The 19,782-nt window shown below is 42.6% G+C and overlaps 1 protein-coding gene across 1 annotated transcript; it reads left to right on the top strand.

The window, feature by feature from the left end:
- The first annotated feature begins 10,288 nt into the window (after positions 1–10,288).
- LOC109218165 lies at positions 10,289–11,008 on the top strand. The gene is made up of 2 exons (XM_019382508.1): positions 10,289–10,550; positions 10,662–11,008. The coding sequence occupies exons 1-2, from the start codon at positions 10,289–10,291 to the stop codon at positions 11,006–11,008; spliced, it is 609 nt and encodes a 202-aa protein (XP_019238053.1).
- Positions 11,009–19,782: the final 8,774 nt, after the last annotated feature.

Genomic DNA, 19,782 nt, shown 5'->3' with positions numbered 1-19,782 from the left:
GTACCAACACATAGCCTAAACATGGTTTCTAACATGATTTATAGTCAATTTCTATAACACATAGGGAGCATATAGCTAACATCAAATTGCTCAACTTTACAGTTTCCATGGGACGGACCAAGTCACAATCACCTCGGTGCACGCCCACACGCCCGTCACTTAGCATGTGCGTCACCTCCAAAATAATCACATGGCACCAATATCCGGGGTTTCATACCCTCAGGACCGGATTTACAACCGTTATTTACCTCAATTCGAGCAAATCTCTATTCTGCAATGCCTTTGCCTCTTGAATCGGTCTCCAAACGTCCCGAATCTAGCCACAGACATTACAGTACAATTAATATATGCTAAAGGAATCAATTCCACAAGAAAACTACTAAACTAGACTCAAAATTCGAGATCGGCTCAAACCCGGCCCCCAGGCCCACGTCTCGAAATCCGACAAAAGTCACAAAACTTGAAAGCCCATTCTCTCACGAGTCCAACCATACTACATTTATCAAAATACGACATCATTTGGTCATCCAAAACCCCTAAAATTCACTCTCCGATTTTCAAGCCCTAAACTCCCAAATTTCACCTCAAAAACTCACTAACTAGGTGTAAAATTAGTGGGGAAACACCATTATTGAAGATAAATAGGTACAAGGAACTAACCTCAGTAATTTCTTCGAAATCCCTCTCAAAATCCCCAATATCCGAGCTAAAAAATGATGAAAAATCTCGAAGTGTTCTATTTATAGTTTATGTCCAGCAAAACCGCACCTGCGGCCTCTTTGTCGCTTCTGCGATGCCGTACCTGCAGGAATTCCATTGCAGGTGCGGATCTCACTTAATCTCCCAGATTCTGCATCTGCGGTCAAATATTCGCACCTACTGGTGCGCACCTGCGGGCCCCGCCCGCTTCTGCGATCCGCCTTTCTCAGGCCCTTTTCCGCATCTGCACTCATCTTCCGCATCTGCGCTTTCGCTGATGCGCTCCTAACCTCGAACATGCGCTTCCAGTCCACCCCAGCCTTGCCTGCATCTACGACCTCCTCTTCGCTTCTGCGGGGCCGCACCTGTGGGCTCCCTACCGCAGGTGCGAAAACACCAGAACAAGCAGCACTTCAGCTACATTCTTCAACTTAATTCAAGCCCCATCCGAAATCACCCCGAGGCCCTCGAGACCCCAGCCAAAGTACCAACAAATCTTATAACCCGATACGAACTTAGTAGAATCCTCAAATCACCTCAAACAACATCAAAAACACGAATTACACACGGATTCAAGCCTAAAGAACTTCGAAACTTTCAAATTCCACAAACGACGCCGAAACCTACCAAACCACGTCCGATTGCCCTTGAATTTTGAACCCAAGTTATAAATGACACCACAAACCTAGTCCAACTTCCGGAAATCAAATCCGACCCTAATATCAAAATTTCCACTGCAGGCCAAAATCGCCAAAATTCCAACTTTCGCCAATTCAAGCCTAATTCTACTACGGACCTCCAAATCTCATTCCGAACGCGCTCCTAAGTCCAAAACCACCTAACAGAGCTAACAGAACCATCAAAATTCAAATCTGAGGTCATTTACATATAAGTCAATATCTGGTCAACTTTTCCAATTTAAACTTTCAATTAAGAGACTGTGTGTCTCAATTCACTCCGAAAATACTCCGGACCCGAACCAACTAACCTGAAAAGTCATAATACAGCTGTAGAACACAAAAGAAGCAGAAAATGGGGAACAGGTCTACAACTCTCGAAATGACCGGCCGGGTCGTTACATCCTCCCCCTCTTAAACAAACGTTCGTCCTCGAACGGGTCTAGAAACATACTCGGAGCCATAAATAGGTGTGGATATCTGCTCTGCATCTCCCGCTCGGTCTCCCATCTAGCCTCCTCGATGGGCTGACCTGTCCACTTCACTTTCACTGAAGTTATATCCTTTGACCTTAACTTTCGGACCTGCCGCTCCAAAATAGCCACCGGCTTCACATCATAAGTCAAATCACCATCTAACTGAACCATGCTGAAATCCAGGACATGGGACGGATCGCCGGTATACTTCCAGAGCATAGAAACATGAAATACTGGATGCACACTCGACAAACTAGGTGGCAAGGCAAGCTCGTAGGCCACCCCCCAATCCTTCGAAGTACCTCAAAAGGCCCAATGAACCGAGGGCTCAACTTTCCCTTCTTCCCGAATCTCATAACACCCTTCATGAGTGAAACTTTCCGCAGAACCTTCTCCCCAACCATGTAAGACACATCACGGACCTTCGTGTCAGCATAGCTCTTCTGCCTCGACTGCGTTGTGCGAAGCCTCTCCTGAATTACTTTCACCTTCTCCAATGCATCCTGTACTAAGTCAGTACCCAATAGCCTAGCCTCGCCTGGCTCAAACCAACCCACTGGAGATCTACACCGCCTCCCATATAAAGCCTCATATGGAGCCATCTGAATGCTCGACTGATAACTATTGTTGTAAGCAAACTCCACGAGCGGTAGAAACTGGTCCCATGAACCACCAAAATCAATGACACAAGCACGTAACATGTCCTCCAATATCTAAATAGCGCACTCGGGCTATCCGTCCGTCTGAGGATGAAATGCTGTGCTCAACTCAACCTGAGTGCCCAACTCTCGCTGCACGGCTCTCCAAAACTGCGATGTAAACTACGTGCCTCTGTTTGAAATGATGGAAACTGACACACTGTGCAGGTGAACAATCTCTCTGATGTAATTCTCAGCCAATCGGTATGAAGAATAGGTAGTACTCACAGGAATGAAGTGTGCGGACTTGGTCAGCCGATCCACAATCACCCAAATAGCATCAAACTTCCTCAAAGTTCGTGGGAGCCCAACTACAAAATCCATGGTGATCTGCTCCCACTTCCACTTTGGAATGTCTATTTGCTGAATCAAGCCACCTGGCCTCTGATGCTCATATTTTACCTGCTGACAGTTGAGACACCGAGCTACAAATCCAAATATATCTTTCTTCATTCTCCTCCACCAGTAGTGCTGTCTCAAATCCCGGTACATCTTTGCGGCACCCGGATGGATGGAATACTGTGAGCTATAGGCCTCCTCCAGTATCAACTCCCGAAGCCCATCTACATTGAGCACACATATCCGGACCTGCATCCTCAACACCCCATCATCTCCAATAGTCACATCTCTAGTATCATCATGTTATACATTGTCCTTGAGGACAAGCAAATGAGGATCATCAAACTGGCGCTCTCTGATACGATCAAACAAGGAAGACCGAGAAACCACACAAGCTAGAACCCGACTGGGCTCCAAAATTTCCAATCTCACTAGCTAGTTGGACAAGGCCTGAGCATCAACTGCAAGAGGTCTCTCTCCAACAAGAATAAATACAAGACTGCCAATACTCACTGTCTTCCTACTCAAGGCATCGACCACCACATTGGCCTTTCCCGGATGGTACAAAATAGTAATATCATAGTCCTTTAGCAGCTCCAACCATCTCTGCTACCTCAAGTTGAGATCCTTCTGTTTGAATGAGTGCTGGAGGCTACGATGATCAATAAACACCTCAGAAGATGCACCATAGAGATAGTGCCTCTTAATCTTCAACGCATGAACAATGGCAACCAACTCCAAATCATGAACGGGGTAGTTCTTCTCATAGGCTTCAACTGACGCGAAGCATAAGCAATCACTCTACCCTCCTGCATCATGACCCAATACCGATCCGAGAAGCATCACAATATACTGTATATAAACCAGAAGCTGAGGGTAGAACTAGAACTGGAGCCGTGGTCAAGACAGTCTTGAGCTTCTGAAAGCTCACCTCACACTCGTCCGACCACCTGAAAGGAGCACCCTTTTGGGTCAATTTGGTCAAGGGCGATGCAATAGAAGAGAACCCTACACGAACTGACGGTAATAACCAGCCAAACCAAGAAAACTCCGAATCTCTATGGCTGAGGATGGTCTGGGCCAACACTAAACAGCCTCGATCTTCTTCGGATCAACCTGAATAACCTCACTGGACACCACGTGCCCCAAGAACACTACTTAACTAAGCCAAAACTCACACTTGGAGAAATTGGCATAAAGCTTCTCCTCCCTCAGCCGCTGCAGTACAACCCTCAAAGCTGGGCATGCTCCTCCTGGCTACGAGAGTACACCAGGATATCATCAATGAATACAATAACAAGCGAGTTGAGATATGGCTGAAATACGCTATTCATCAGATGCATGACCGCTGCTGGGGCATTGGTCAGCCCAAAAAACATGACAAGGAACTCATAATGATCATAACGGGTCCTGAAAGCTGTCTTAAGAATATCTGAGTCCCCAATCATTAACTGGTGATACCCTGACCTCAAATCAATCTTGGAGAACACCCTCGCTCCCTAAAGCTGGTCAAATAGATCATCAATACGTGGCAAAGGATACTTGTTCTTGATTGTGACTTTATTCAACTACATGTAACCAATGCACATTCTCATGGTGCCATCCTTCTTCTTCACAAATAGAACCGGTGCACCCTAAGGTGACACACTAAGCCTAATGAACCCCTTCTCAAGTAGTTCCTGAAGCCGCTCCTTCAACTCAGCCGGTGCCATGCGGTACGGAGGAATAGAAATAGGCTGTGTGCCCGACACCAAATCGATACAGAAGTCAATATCCCTGTCCGACGGCATGCTCGAAAGGTTTGTAGGAAACACATCCGAAAAATCTCTCACCACCGGAACAAAATCAATAGTAAGGGTCTCAGCACCCACATCCCTCACAAAAGCCAAATAAGATAAAAAATCATTCCCAACCATTCGCTGGGCCTTCAAGTATGAAATCATTCTAGTGGGGACATAATCTAAAGAACCTCGCCACTCAATCCGAGGCAACCCCGGTATTGCCAACGTTATGGTCTTAGCGTGGCAGTCTAAAATAGCATGACAGGGAAACAACCAATCTATGCCTAAGATCACGTCAAAATGAACCATACTAAGTAGCAAAAGGTCAACTCTAGTCTCCAATCCCCGATAGTCACTACACACGACCGATACACACGATCTACAATAACAGTATTGCCCACCGGAGTAGATACATGAACAGATAAAGCTAAAGACTCACGGGGCATATCCAGATAATGAGCAAAATACAAGGATACATATGAATGGGTGGAACCAGGGTCAAATAATACAGAAGCATCCCGGTGACATACTGAGACAATACTTATGATTACTGTGTCTGGAGCAATAACATATGGTCTGGTAGGGAGTGCATAGAAACGGGCCTGACCGCCACCTAATCGGCCTCCCCCTCTAGGGCGACCCCTATCTGACTGTGCTCCACCCCGAGCTGGCTGGGCGGGCGGTGAAGTAACTGGGGCTGAAGATGCAGCCTGTCTCCTCTGCTATGTTGAACCTCCATGACGACGAGGACACAGCCTCCACACATGCCAAAACTCCCCACACTCAAAACAATCTCTGGTGCTGGTGACAGGGACTGAAGGGAGCCCCAAGTACCGGGATAACTGGTAGAAGAACCTGGCACAGAGAGCCCTGAACCGATGGAGCATGGGACGAACTCTGGGCTGGAAGGGCATTGAGTAATGAGTGGCCCTGATGAGAACTGAGAACCATGGCTAGATGCTGCACCACAGTGAACTGGATGAGCCGTCTGAGCATGTCTGAATGGACGACCCTTCCCGTGGTGAAACTAACCTCCTGAAGGAACACCACAAAAACTAACTGATCCAAGAGGCCTCTTAGCCTCCCTCTCAACTCGCTCCTGGCGGCGAGTCGACTGTATCTCTCGAGCAATGTCAACAACCTCATCAAAAGTAGCACCAGACATCCTCTCTCTAGTCATAAGTATCCGTAGCTTGTATGTAAGGCCATCAACGAAGCTCCTGATCCTCTCCATGTCTGTGGGAACCAACCAAATAGTATGACGGGCTAACTCAGAAAATCTCATCTCGTACTGCATCACAGTCATATCATCCTAACGCAACTGCTCGAACTGTATGTGCAGCTTCGCTCTGCGAGACTGCGGCACATACTTCTCCAAGAAGAGAATAGAAAACTCCTACCATATAAGTGGCACTGCACCAACCAGCCTAGACCTCTCATAAGCCTCCCACCAGGCGAGGGCAGCTCCAGTGAACTGAAAGGTAGTGAACGAGACCCCAATGGTCTCCAGAATACCTGTTGTACGGAGACTCCTCTGACATCTGTCAAAGAAACCCTGGGCATTCTCCGACTCTGTCCCACTGAAAGATGGAAGCTGAAGTCTACAAACCTCTCTAGTCTCTGCTACTCGTCATCAGTCATAGCAGGAACCACATGGGTCCGAGCACCTGCCACCGATTGGGCTGGTAGTGCCCCCGGTGTATAAAGTCCCTGCACTACCTGCTCGGGTGTGCAGGAGGGGGGAGTCTGAGTGCCTCCCCCAGCCTGAGAAGTGGCTGATGTAGTAGAAACAGAGACCGCCTGAGCAAATCTGGTGCACACAGTCAAAATCTGAGCTAAGGCCTCCTGAAGGCCTAGGATAACAATGGGCACACCTAGCTTGAGCTGGCCCCGCTGGTGCATCTACTATTAGGACCTGATCCTGAACTGGGCAATAGGTGGATCTGCAGGTGCCCCCCTAGCTGCTGTGTGGGCTGCACCCCTGCCCTTACCACGACCTCTACCGCGACCTCGGCCTCTCGCGGTGCTGACTGGTGGTATTGGTGGCTGTTCGTCCTGCCCGGTAGCACGTGTCCTCACCATCTGTGAGAGAATAGAATAACAGAAGTTTAGTTACCAGTATCAACAGATTCGCACGATAAGAATTCAAGAATGTGAAGTTTCCTAAGGATTCTGCAGCCTCTCGAAGATAAGTACAGACGTCTCCGTACCAATTCGCACGACTCTACTAAACCCGCTCATGACTCGTGAGACCTATGTAACCTAGGCTCTGATACAAACTTGTTACGACTCAAGTTCTAACCTGTTGTGATGGTGCCTATCTCGGTATGTCTCCGAGATGGGGATTAATGTAAAAGCTTTAGAAAGAAACTTCCCGGACGTACTTGGCCGGTTGCGAGCATTGAACATGGACAAACTCATAGAATGCCCCGGGCATTCAAATTTGAGCATGGTTCGGGAACTGTATGCCAACTGGGATACATACTTGTTCAAGTCACATGTACGTGGGAAGGACGTGCCACTGGATAGACGGTCCTTATGTGAATTTTTGGGGGTTGAGAACTCTGACCCAAGGAGGCTAACGATATTTGTCAGAAGCCCAAGCTACACGGTGATACGTCACACTCTTTGCAGCATTGATTCAAATGCCAAGTGGACCAGAAAGCAATGCGATATTCACTTTCAGATGGTTCGCTCTGATTTTATAGTGGTAGGACTACTACTTGTGATGTACTTTGTATAACTTGTATCAATTGGTTTCATTTATTAGTTTTTTTTACTTAGTCTAGTTTTTAGTCTAGTGTGTTTTAGAGAAAAAAAGAAAACAAAAGAAAAAAATTACAAAAATACAAAAAGAAAGAAAAAAAATTAGAAAAAGCTCGGACTTTTCCCGACGATGGATCTTTTGAACAATTTTCTTGAGGGATAAAGTCCGATTAAAAAATGCGTAAAATATTATTTTAGGATAGTTACGTAGTATTCCTTGGTTTTTCTTTGGGCACCGGTTCTTTTCCAAGGGTGTAGCTCGAATCGGGTATTTTTTTTAGGGGTAGGTTAGGAAGAAACTGAGTTGCTGTGAGATATCTAGTGACATGTTTGGTGCTGTCATATTAGGCTATGACATACGTTCTACCTTCCTATGCATTTTGTTTGAATTGTGACGTCTAAGTAATGTAAATAGCCTATTTTTTGACGATTTTTCTCAGTTGTTCGACTTGTATGCCACATAGTACATTATTGCTTAAATTTCTCAATTTTATGTACTTGCTTGGCTTGAGAGTTGAACAGAATCATCTTGATTGAGTCATGTGGAATGTGTGTGTGAGGAATTGTGATTATCTGTGCTATCCTGTATAGTCTAGAACTTTCCCCATGTATTAATCGAAGCGAAATCATTAAATTGTGCTAGTCTAAGAGATGGCACAGGCGTTTCTTGCTTGATCATAGATGTGCTTGTCACTTGAAGATAAAATTTTCCGTTGCTAGCCTTTGAGCCTATAGACCTTTCTTTTGGTACCCACATTACAAGACATACCCCTATTTTGTTCATAATTTGAGATTGTTGAACCTTTACCTCCTAAGGCTCTTAGTTGCTAAAAGAAGTAAGGTGAGAGAGTGGGGAGTAGCTTTTGAGTGGAACCATGGAAGGTCCCTTTGGTGCACTAATGTTGAAATCAAAAGTCAGTAGCGGATGAACTTTCATGTATGGAGTGTGTGTAAAAGAAAAAAAAAGAGATAGAGAGAAAAAGAAGAATTGCAAGAAAAGAAAAAATGATAGTCAAAGTATGTAGAAAAATACACACCTCCTAATCTTGCTAATTTGTGCTAGTGGGAGTACAGAAGTGCTTAATGAAATTAAGGGCTATGTTGTATATGATTTGTGGCAGTGAATTGGTTAAGAAGAATATGTGTTCAAATTGTGAGTGTAGTGTATTAATGTGCTTTGGAGGGTTATACACTATTTCTAAATATATCATACCCATCCCTTAGCCTACATTACAACCTTAAAGTCCTAATTGATCTTAGATTTGGCTAGCTTAGATTAGTAGAGATGTACACTACGAGCAAGCTTATGGTACGACCACGGGATGCATATGAATTCTTTGTGAGAGTGAGTGAATTTTGTTCAATTGTGTGATGTCCTTAAATTATGTTCAAAAGCATACTTGAATGTGTGTAATAGTCTATATTCACTCTTTCGTTTGTTGGTGAGGGCATATGATCACATGAATGATTGGTAATGTCGTAAACTTCTCTTGTTGGGTAAGTGCGCGAGTTGAGAGTGCTTAGTGGTAACGAGTCAACTCTTGAGGTAGGGTGGTTACGGATAGGTTGTTTGAATTGATTGAATTGATTGAATTGAAATGGATATATTTGGGCATGTTTAAAATGGGAAGAATGTGAACTTTGTATGTTCATGCTTGATTCCAGGTATCGATGATAGTCAAGGGTAGAGTGTATGGTTAAAAAATAAAGTGCTCCTCTATAGTTGAGATTAGTATGTAGTTGGGATAGAGTTGTTATTCACACTGCTCGAGGACGAGCAAGAGTCTTAGTGTGGGGTGTTGATATTTAGCTTAATGTATATATATTTATATGTAGCCGTACAACATGAGTTAGGTACTCGGGTTGAGTTGAGCACAATATTTCACCCTCAGATGGACAGACAGTCCGAGCGCACTATTCAGATACTAGAGAATATGCTTCGTGCATGTGTGATGGAGTTTGTGTTACATCTCGCATTTTCGTACGTTAAAATTTCGTCTTCAGTTAATCAACGTAGACTCGGGGATGAGATTATCTTGAGGTTATATGCATTTATGCTATTTATAACAAGCGATAAGTAAGGCCGTGAAGGATAAAGGGTAAGCGAATAAAAAAAAATGAGTATCGTTGAAGGTTGTCAATTTGGGATATAAATACAGTCCGAGCTAAAATACCCGACATTTATGGACTAATGCCATAACCATACAAGGTACCCCACGACCACGATAGTAGGATACGTAAAGTGTATTAAAATGAGTAGTATTTTACTTAATTTGAGATAATTCTTAATTATGTGGGTAATTGGTTAAATATTGGATTAGTGGGGAATTGATAAGTTGATTAAGGATTTGGTGGATGGTTAAATAAGGTCTTTGGATAAAGACCAAAGGATCTAACGTGGCAGCAAAACATTATCCAAATTATGACTCTTATACTATGAGATTTAAAGGTGGCACACTTGAAAAGGGTTAGGTGACACTAAGCTTGGAATGTGGGGCCCGCATAAAGTTAAGAATCACATTCCTAAGATAAAAATCATTTCCTAATCTCTTAAGAAAGAGTTCAACCAAGCTTTCCTTACACAAGTAACGTTAAACCATTCTAATATGCATCTGCATATTATATATCATATAAGCAACACCCAAGAACCTTCAACAATTCAGATTAACGTGAGATTTTGCAATTTTAAAGGAGTACGGTGTAAGTGGTACGAGTCTTGGGAGTTGTCTAGAGGTGAGGATGCCCCTCCAGCAGTATGGCAGGAGTTTACAGAGGCTTTTCTTCGTCATTATCTGCCATCAGAGCTTAGACAAGCCAGATTTGATGGGTTCTTAACCCTTCGGGAGGGTAACATGAGTGTTCGGGAGTACGGTCTTCAGTTTGATTATGCTCCCACTATTATGTCTAAGATGGAGGATCACATTCACCGGTTTGTGATGGGGTTAGAGCAGCACTTGCTTAACAATCGTATGTCGATCTCACTTCCGGCATACATGGATATTTCTCGTATTCAGGCATACGCTCAGGGTGTAGAGGAGTTTATGCAGAAGCAAAGGGCCACTCGTGAGCATGATAGGGACAAGAATAAGAGAGCGATATCTTCGGGTCCTTCTGGTCAGTTTTGAGGTGGTCAGAGACCACAATACTCGAGGTATCTAGCCCAGCCATTGGCTAGTGCGCCCCCTCAGTTTGGCGGTAAGAGATTTGATCGTTCCACATATTCAGGGCCTGGTCAGAATTTCAGGGCCTCAGGTTCTCAGTATAGAGGTGAGTCAAGTCAGATGAGGCCGCCCTTGCCACGATGTGCTCAGTATGGTAAGCAGCATGCCGGGCAGTGCCGTATGGGGTTGGGTGTTTGTTATACTTGTGGTTATCCAGGCCATGTTACGAGGGATTGTCCGATAAGAGGTGATGCAAGCATAGCTCAGCCAGTGGGATCTGTAGCTGGTTTGTCATCATTAGTACGCCCCCTTGGGCAAGGTTCACAAGTACCAATGAGTCGTGGTAGTGGCAGAGGCGAAGCATCTAGCTCGAGCGGTCCTCAGAACCGCATTTATGCGTTGGCAGGATGACAGGATCATGAGTCATCGCCTGATGTTGTTACAGGTATAATTATCAGTCTCCTCATATGATGTATATGCACTGATTGACCCAGGTTCCACCTTATCATATGTTACTCCACTGGTTGCTAGTAAGTTTGGAATAAAACCTGAATTGGTTAAACCTTTTGAGGTGTCTACACCTTTGGGGACTCAGTGATAGCTAAGCGAGTATATAGAGGTTATATAATAGTAGTTCATAGTCGATCTACCGTAGCGGACCTAATCGAGTTAGATATGGAAGAATTTGATGTTATAATGGGTATGGATTGGTTGGCTTCTTGTCATGCCAACGTTGATTGTAGATTAAAGATGGTCCGATTCCAATTTCTGGGGGAGCCTATTTTTGAATGGAAGGTGATACGGCACCGTCGAGAGGTAAATTTATTTCCCATCTCAAGGCAAGGAAGATGATCAGAAAGGGCTATATTTATCACTTAGTTTAGGTTTGGGATGTGGAAGTGGAGTCACCAACCATTCCGTCCATCGTTTCCCGATGTTTTTCCCGATGAGCTTCTAGGTCTTCTGCCAGAGCGAGAAATTGAGTTCGCTATTGACTTACTACAAGATACACATCCAATATCTATTCTGCCCTATAGAATGGCCCCCGCAGAGATGAAAGAGTTGAAGGAACAACTAAAGGACTTGCTTGAAAAAGGCTTTATCAGACCTAGTACATCACCGTGGGGAGCACCTATGTTATTTATGATGAAGAAAGACGGTTCCTTACGGATATGTATTGATTATAGACAGTTGAATAAGGTGACGATCAAGAATAAGTACCCACTCCCGAGGATTGATGATTTATTTGATAAGTTGCAAGGTGCCAAGTGTTTCTCAAAGACAGACTTGAGGTCCGTGTACCATCAGGTAAGGGTTAAGGAGAAAGATATTCTTTAGACAACATTCAGGACCAGATATGGGCACTTTAGGTTTCGTGTTAAGTCGTTTGGTTTGACCAATTCCCCAGCAGTATTCATGGATTTGATGAACCGTATGTTCATACCCTTTTTAGATCTGTTCGTAATTGTATTTATTGATGATATATTGGTGTATTCTTGTTCAGAGGCTGAGCATGAAGATCATTTATATACTGTGCTTAGAGTTCTACAAAAAGGGAAGTTGTATGCAAAATTCTCTAAATGTGAATTCTGGTTGAACTCTGTAGCTTTCCTTGGGCATATCATTTCAGGTGAAGGTATCCGGATTGATACACAAAATATTGAGGCAGTAAAGACTTGGCCTAGACCCACGACACTGACAGAGGTTCGTAGTTTTCTTGATTTGGCAGGTTATTATAGGAGATTTGTAGAGGGATTTTCTTCCCTTTCAGCACCTTAGACAAAGTTGACATAGAAGGGAGCAAAGTTTCAAGGACTAATGCTTGCGAACGGAGCGTTCAGGCTTTGAAGGACATATTAACTTCAGCACCAGTTCTAACGCTCCCAGATGTGACTGATGGTTATGTTATCTATTGTGACGCTTCGGGCGTTGGATTGGGTTGTGTACTGATGCAGCATGGTAAGGATGTAGCTTATGCTTCTAGACAACCAAGAAACAAGAGAAAAATTACCTGACCCACGATTTAGAATTAGCCGCAGTGATTCATGCACTAAAGATGTGGAGGCACTACTTGTATGGCATTCATGTTGATATCTATACGGATCATAAGAGTCTCCAGTATATCTTCAAGAAAAAGGAATTGAATTTACGTCAAAGGAGATGGTTGGAACTACTTAAAGATTATGATGTTGACATTTCATACCATTCGGGGAAGGCGAATGTGGTAGCCGACGCCCTCAACCGTAGATCTATGGGTAACCTATCATATTTACAGCAAGAAAAGAGGGGAATAGCCAATGAGATTCATCAGCTAGCTAGTCTTGGAATTCGGTTACTGGACTCAGGTGATATTGGAATTACTATTCATGATACGACAACATCCACTGTAGTAACTTAAATGAAGGAATGCAGTACGAGGATCCTGTGTTAGTTCATTATAGGGATACAACTGTCGCGCCCCCTTTTTCCCTCTTTGCATCGGAAAATCGGGTTTATGACATTTTGGGCATAGGACAACTTATTCCTTTTGGGAACTGGGTTTTGCATTTGAAGAGTCGCCACCTAATGAGTTAGGGTGCATTAGGACACCTACAAGGTTCACTACTAAGTTTGTTTGATAACCAGAGATAGGGTAAGGGCTTGAAATTATCCTAAGGGGAAGGTGTTAGGCACCCCTCAGGATCCACTAGCGTGGTTCTCGGCCAGACAGTTTTTTGTGAATTTGTGCAATTTAGCAAATAGACGAGTATAGGCTCAAATAGTAGGGGATTTAAGTTTAAACACATAAGAGTTTGAAAGAGCAATTATTAAAAAGCGGATTTTGAAAAGAAGTTGCAAATGAAAAGAAAAGGGGTCCTAGGTTTATTTATAATATGGATCACATCAATGCAATACCCGGTAATCACTCCTCAAAAGATGGGCTACACGTGGTATTAGAGCACCGGTCATCATATCCATATCTACCCTTCCCACCCCGTCAAGGTATTAAAGCGCGGATTAGTCTCGACCTCTATTGCATGCTATTACCCGTCCCTTTCCTATCAGTCCCGGAGGAGTTAGGACTACTATTCCTATAAGAGGGAGGATTTTAGGCTGACTCTTGGGTTCTAAAGGTAAAAAGACTAAGGTGACATTCAAAACACACATGACTGCATATCAGGGGAGACATGTAAAACAAATAAGAGGCTCAGATCTACCTCCTCAAGTAAAGCACATAAATAGCATGACTTTAAAACACATTCAGGGCCAGAATTTAAAGTACTAAGACAGGGGAGTTTTAGTTGTTGAAGCAGACCAATTTATTACATAACTCAGATAAGAAGTCCGAATCAGGCCTGCCTGCTGGTTGTAGTAGTTGCTAATTAAACAAAGACGGTTTCAATTTTATCGTTATTACCTAAGGCTTGCCTAAGTGTGCATTGATGATACCCTATGAGCACGATGTCTATTACTGATTCAAAATGGCAAAGCAGTAATAATTCTTTAAACGGACGAGTTGGATCCTATAGGCATGCTTTCTAAACCGTATTAATAAATGGAGAGTAGGTTGCTTAAGACTGGTTCCGAACAGTATCGAACTGATTTTAAACTAGACTGGTTCCAGATCTTATAGGCATGATATCTACTATTGCTGATTTTTAAATTCCTATAGACATGATATCTAGTCGAACATGAAACGAAGAAGGCAGGATTTACTTGAGATTCCTATAGGCATGATTTCTATATTGATAATTCACCTTATAGGCTTGACACCTAGTTTAGAACCTGATTTTGGCTTATGGACATGATGTATGATAGTAACCATTAGACCCTATTGGCATGATTTCTAAGTGTGAAATTAAAATATACAGAATTTGAAGGCGGATCCTATAGACAGGATATCTAGATGTAGAATAAAAAAATGCAGAATTTGAAATAGATCCTACAGGCAGGACATTTAGGTGTGGAATAAAACATGCAGCATTTAAAGCAGATCCTATAGGCATGTTATCTAAATGTAGAATTAAAAACATGCGGAATTTAAAACAGGTCCTTTGGGCATGTTATCTACCCTTCTAATAGCTAAACATGCATAGTTATCCATCCCTTTCCACTACCCAACCCCAATATCTGTTTACAAATTATTACAGACCAATTGCTGAATCACATCAAAAATATGTAAAATAAGAAGTTACAACCATAGGAAGCCTGATTCTGACTTCCTCTCTAAGTTATGGAATAAAATACCTCAAATGCCACTTGTTTCAAAGCCTTTCTCAGACTTGAGTGTGTCAAAGTTCCCTAAGGGTCTCAAGGGACCCGGGCACTGCTTACACCCAAGTTTGCATAACTAGATAGAGATGAGTGCAGTGTGGAAGGGCCAGCCTTTATGTGTCCAAGTTCAGAGGGAGCTCATGGGTCCCAAGGCAAGGCTCACATAAGAGGGGCAGAACCTAAGTCTAAGAGTATAGTGGAAGTGCAGAGACAGAGATCTGTTTAAAACTGGGTTGAGAATAGCAAAGGGTAAGGGTAATTACAAAATAGTAGTAGTAAAGCTAACACTGCATAGAATCAACATTTTGCACAAGGGGTCAGGGGTTTGGGAATACATTGCAGGGAGCATATGACCCTAGGAGGGGTTAGGTTTGGTCATGCATAGCAATTGATGGTGCTGGTATGCCCATAAACCAGCCAGAGAACACAACACATAGAGGGGACATGAAGCATATGACCCCAGGGAGGGTCTGGTTTGGGTCATGCACAACAATGTCTAATGCTGACATGCCCTCAAACCAACCAGAGATACACGCACATATGGGATATGGGCGTTTGGGATTCATGAGTCATAATCACATAATCAAATGACTGACAGAGTATTTATAGATAAAGGAACACATTAATTTACAGCATGCTTAGTGATGAAACTTGATTAAACATAAGCAGGAAACAGGCAAGAGTGAAGGAAATAGTAAAGAGACATGTTATTGTTGATGCTGGAAAATTAACTAGGACATACCAGTAAGAAGCGAATGCAGAAAGGAAAAGGTAAACAAATTTCCACAGCCTAGCCTTGGCTTTCAGCCGGCTAGACAAAGCAGCAAGCACAAGTAGTACCAGAGAAAAGAGAGAGAGTTTTGAGTGAAGTGTGTGTTCTGAACTCAGATGGTTTGTTCCGTTTTTTTGAAAGAAGAGGGGTGCAGGGTATTTATAGCTTTTTGTAAACGAGTGAAGGAGGGGTAATAAGTAAAGTTTAATACAAATATGGAAACAACCAACGGTCAGAATCAATTATACAAGTGATTCCCTTTAATTAAGGAATCATTGTTTAACGGGTAGTAACAGATTCAAATAAGGAAAGAAATTAGTTTAGAGACAGACTGATTATTGCCACAACAGGGGTAGTAAAAGCATGCAGTGAACAATCAATTCTGAGTACGAAGATATGCTTATTTTTGGAAAGGATTTAGCAAGGTAAATATTACAGTAAAGGGAAAAGAATCAATCAATTCTAAACAGACGAGTGAAATTAGGGTTCATAAAAGAAAAGCTTTGAAATTAGTCACACGATTAGGGTCAATCGAAGAAGAAACTTGCTTCTGTACTTTAGTATATAAACAGAGTGAACGGAAGACATTAGACATGCGAGGCCAAACATATTGGCAAAAGAAACAACATGCAAGAGTAGTAGCAATAAACATAGGATTCAATAGATAGTCAGGGCTCACACATATAGCCAAAGTGAAGAAGAGAGTCAAACAAGTAAAGGTCTTATAGTAACGGGTGAGGAAACCTTTTTTGAAAAGTTAGGGTTTCAGCCATAGTCGAGTTGAAAGATAGTAAAAATCAGATAAGTCACATAAAGAAAAGAGAGTCTGGAACAAGAACTTTCAATCGAGTCAAGTGTTCAAACAAACAATTTCAGACCCAAAGACCTAGGGTTTTCAACAACAATCGAGTTCAAAAGATGGTAAACAGACAAGTCAAGCAAGAATTTAAACAAACAAGCACACATCCAACAAACAGCTTCGGAACTCGATTGAGACCCAAAAGAAATTAGGGTTTTAACATGTTAACTCAGATAGAAGAACAACATGAACAAAACATAGCAAAACTAGAAACACGTTAAAATCAGAGAAGAGATTTTTTTTTGAAATAACTTAAAGGAAAACCCTAATCGGAAAAAATGAAAAGTCATTTTTGAAAGCAGGTTAAAGAACCTTCGAGAAACACTTAAAAAAGTCATAGCAAGTACAGATCTAATGCAGATCTGAAAGAAAGTTGAAAGATCTTAAAGATTAGGATTTCGAAAAACCTAGAAAAGGTGAGAAAGGCCCTGAAAGTTACCGATCTAACTAGGGGAGTCAAGGATCTGACTTTAACGGCCATAGCTGGCCGGAGAAAGGTCAAGGATGACCGGAGAAGAACCACGAACTGAAATCGAACAAGGACTGGACCAGACTCCCTCAAGGTCTGACCGTGAAACCACAAGAACAAACACCCAGGAGCCATAGGAGGTCCCTACACGTCTCAAGTGACCATGAGCGGCCATGGATTAGGCAGGGCTTAGGGTGGATTAGGGTGTAGTTTGATGGCGGCGGCCAGGGTTTGTAAGAGTTTCAAAGAGAGTTGAGAGAGAAGAGGGATTCAGAGGCGGCGGTTGGTGAGGAATGAGGTAGGGTAAAGGGGTCGTTTGGGTTAAAAAATGAAAGGGGTAATGGGAGCCGTTGATCTAAACGATCAACTACTGGGATTAAAAGGGTTAGGTGGGGAGTCTAGGTTGGGTCATTTAAATTGGATTAGGGGGTCGGGTTTGAGTTGCAATTGGGTTGGGAAATTGGGTCTGATTTGGGCTCAATTTCAGGCTATAATTGGAATGAAATTGGGCTATCATTTAAATAACAATTTTTTCCTATTTAAAATTATAAAAATAGTAAATTGATTTCTGGAAACAAATTAAAAGTACTAAAATAATTATGATATATAATTAACTATTTAAAAATACTGAACTTAATTTCATGAACATAAACGCAATTAAATCCTAAAAGAGGCTGATATTGCAACTATACAATTTAGCCTTAAAAATACTAAATAAATTTTGTAAAAAATATGCAAAAATTCTCTTAGCTATATTTTAGCATAAATATAAAATTTCAACAAGTGAATCACCAAAAATGATAATTTTAGAAGTAATTATTGGGTTTTTATGGATAAAATAGAGAAATAAATTAATTTAAAAACCTTTAAAAATTAAGGAAAAATAATGAGACACTTGGACATACATTATATATGCATACATATGCTATTTTGAAGATATTTGGCATATTAAAAAAATATATAGGGAAAAAATTGGGTATCAACAGCTGCCCCTCTTTACCGGGAAGGATGAAAGAGTTGTTGGGTAAAGATATGATGGCCAATTTTGACCGAGCGAAACAGTTTGAAGAGGTTTAGGCCGCACTCTGGCTTCTGAGTTGCCTACATATCCCTGCTTTTACAGGAATCAGGCCATATGTAGTTCAGGATCCGTCGGCGGAGTATGCCGACGGGCACTTTCCAAAAACGGACGCAATATCTAGGGCTGGGTGAGTGGACGGCTTACGGGAATGATTAGGTTTGATGTGGCTGCAGGCACTGGAGCGAAAACGCTCTAGCCGAGACGGCTGTTGCTTGCCGGTTTACCTGCAAATAAATAATACAAGCATATATTGTGCGTAGATTTAGACATGATACAAATTCCCGTCGGACCATGAATGTTGTCTTCAGACGGTTAGGATGACATCCTTTAGACCATGGCGTCCTAGGCTATGAAGCGTACAATAAAGGATTCGCAGGCCATGAAATGAGCTCTCGGGCTATGAGGATGGTGCCTCCGAACCATGACGCCTTTGAATAATGATATGCAAAAGATTAAAGGGGATCCTCAGGCCATGACATGGTGTTCTCGGGCTATGAAAATGGTGCCTCCGAACGATGACGCCTTTGGATAATTTGGCGATCTTTCAGCCCATGAGATGCAGTATGTGGCGATCTTTCAGCCCATGAGATGCAGTATGAGGCGATCTTCCAGCCCATGTAGATATTGTATGATGAAATGTAGTATGAGGCGATCTTTTAGCCTATGCAGATGTAGTATGAGGCAATCATCCAGCCTATGAAACGCAGATGGAGGTAGAGCTTAACCTCGGAAGGCAGAATGGTAGCCTTATGCAGTGCAGAAATGCAGATGGAGACATCGTTTAGTCTCGGAAGGCAGAATGGTAGCCTTATGCAATGCAGAAATACAGATTGAGACAGCGTTTAGTCTCGGAAGGTAGAATGGTAGCCTTATGCAGTGCAGAAATGTAGATCGAGACAGCGTTTAGTCTCGGAAGGCAAAATGGTAGCCTTATGCAATGCAGAAATGCAGATGGAGACAGTGTTTAGTCTAGGAAGGCAGAATGGTAGCCTTATGCAATGCAGAAATGCAGATGGAGACATCGTTTAGTCTCGGAAGACAGAATGGTAGCCTTATGCAAGAAATAAAGTGGCAAATGGTAACGGAGCTTTCTTAGCTGATAGCAGATTGCGATATTGTGACTGTTGGGGACATTGTGACACACGGAATGTCACTGGTGTGTGTGGATAGAAAATGTGGGTAAGTGCAATGGTTTTGAGAGTTGTATTCCTGAACAATGTTTGTCTCGTGAGTGTATAGTATGTTTGATGATTTCGCAATCCAAGTGCCTGCATCCAAAGAAAAATCGTGAGTTTTTTTAAAGGGGGGAGGTTAGTTCGTATCCCCGCTGGCTCTGCTTGACCTGCTCGGCTTTGATCTGGTGATACTGTATGTGTCATTGGGGTAGCATTGCTAAACAAGGCAATTTCAGTAATAAACATGCATGATTTCGTAAAAATATGACATAAGTATATAATTAAGAATAACTTTTAGAAGAACCGACGACTGTGACGTGGTTAAGGACATTGCAACCTCTCTTGCTATGGAATTTTGAGGGTCCTCCTCAAAATTCTGCCCCAATTTAATGGGTTGATGCTTCTGACTGTTGCTTGCGACGATTCGGCTGAAATTGCTTTGGAATTTTGAGGGTTCTCCTCAAAATGCCCCAGTTACCAACTGCGGGGGGAAATGAAAATTTTATTGAATTTTGAACGAACCCATAGGGCTGCCTACGTATCCCCTCTTAAACGGGAATCAGGTCATGCGTAGT

This window comes from Nicotiana attenuata, unplaced genomic scaffold (assembly GCF_001879085.1).
Source record: "Nicotiana attenuata strain UT unplaced genomic scaffold, NIATTr2, whole genome shotgun sequence".
NCBI lineage: Eukaryota > Viridiplantae > Streptophyta > Magnoliopsida > Solanales > Solanaceae > Nicotiana > Nicotiana attenuata.
This window is presented reverse-complemented; position numbering and strand designations above follow the sequence as displayed.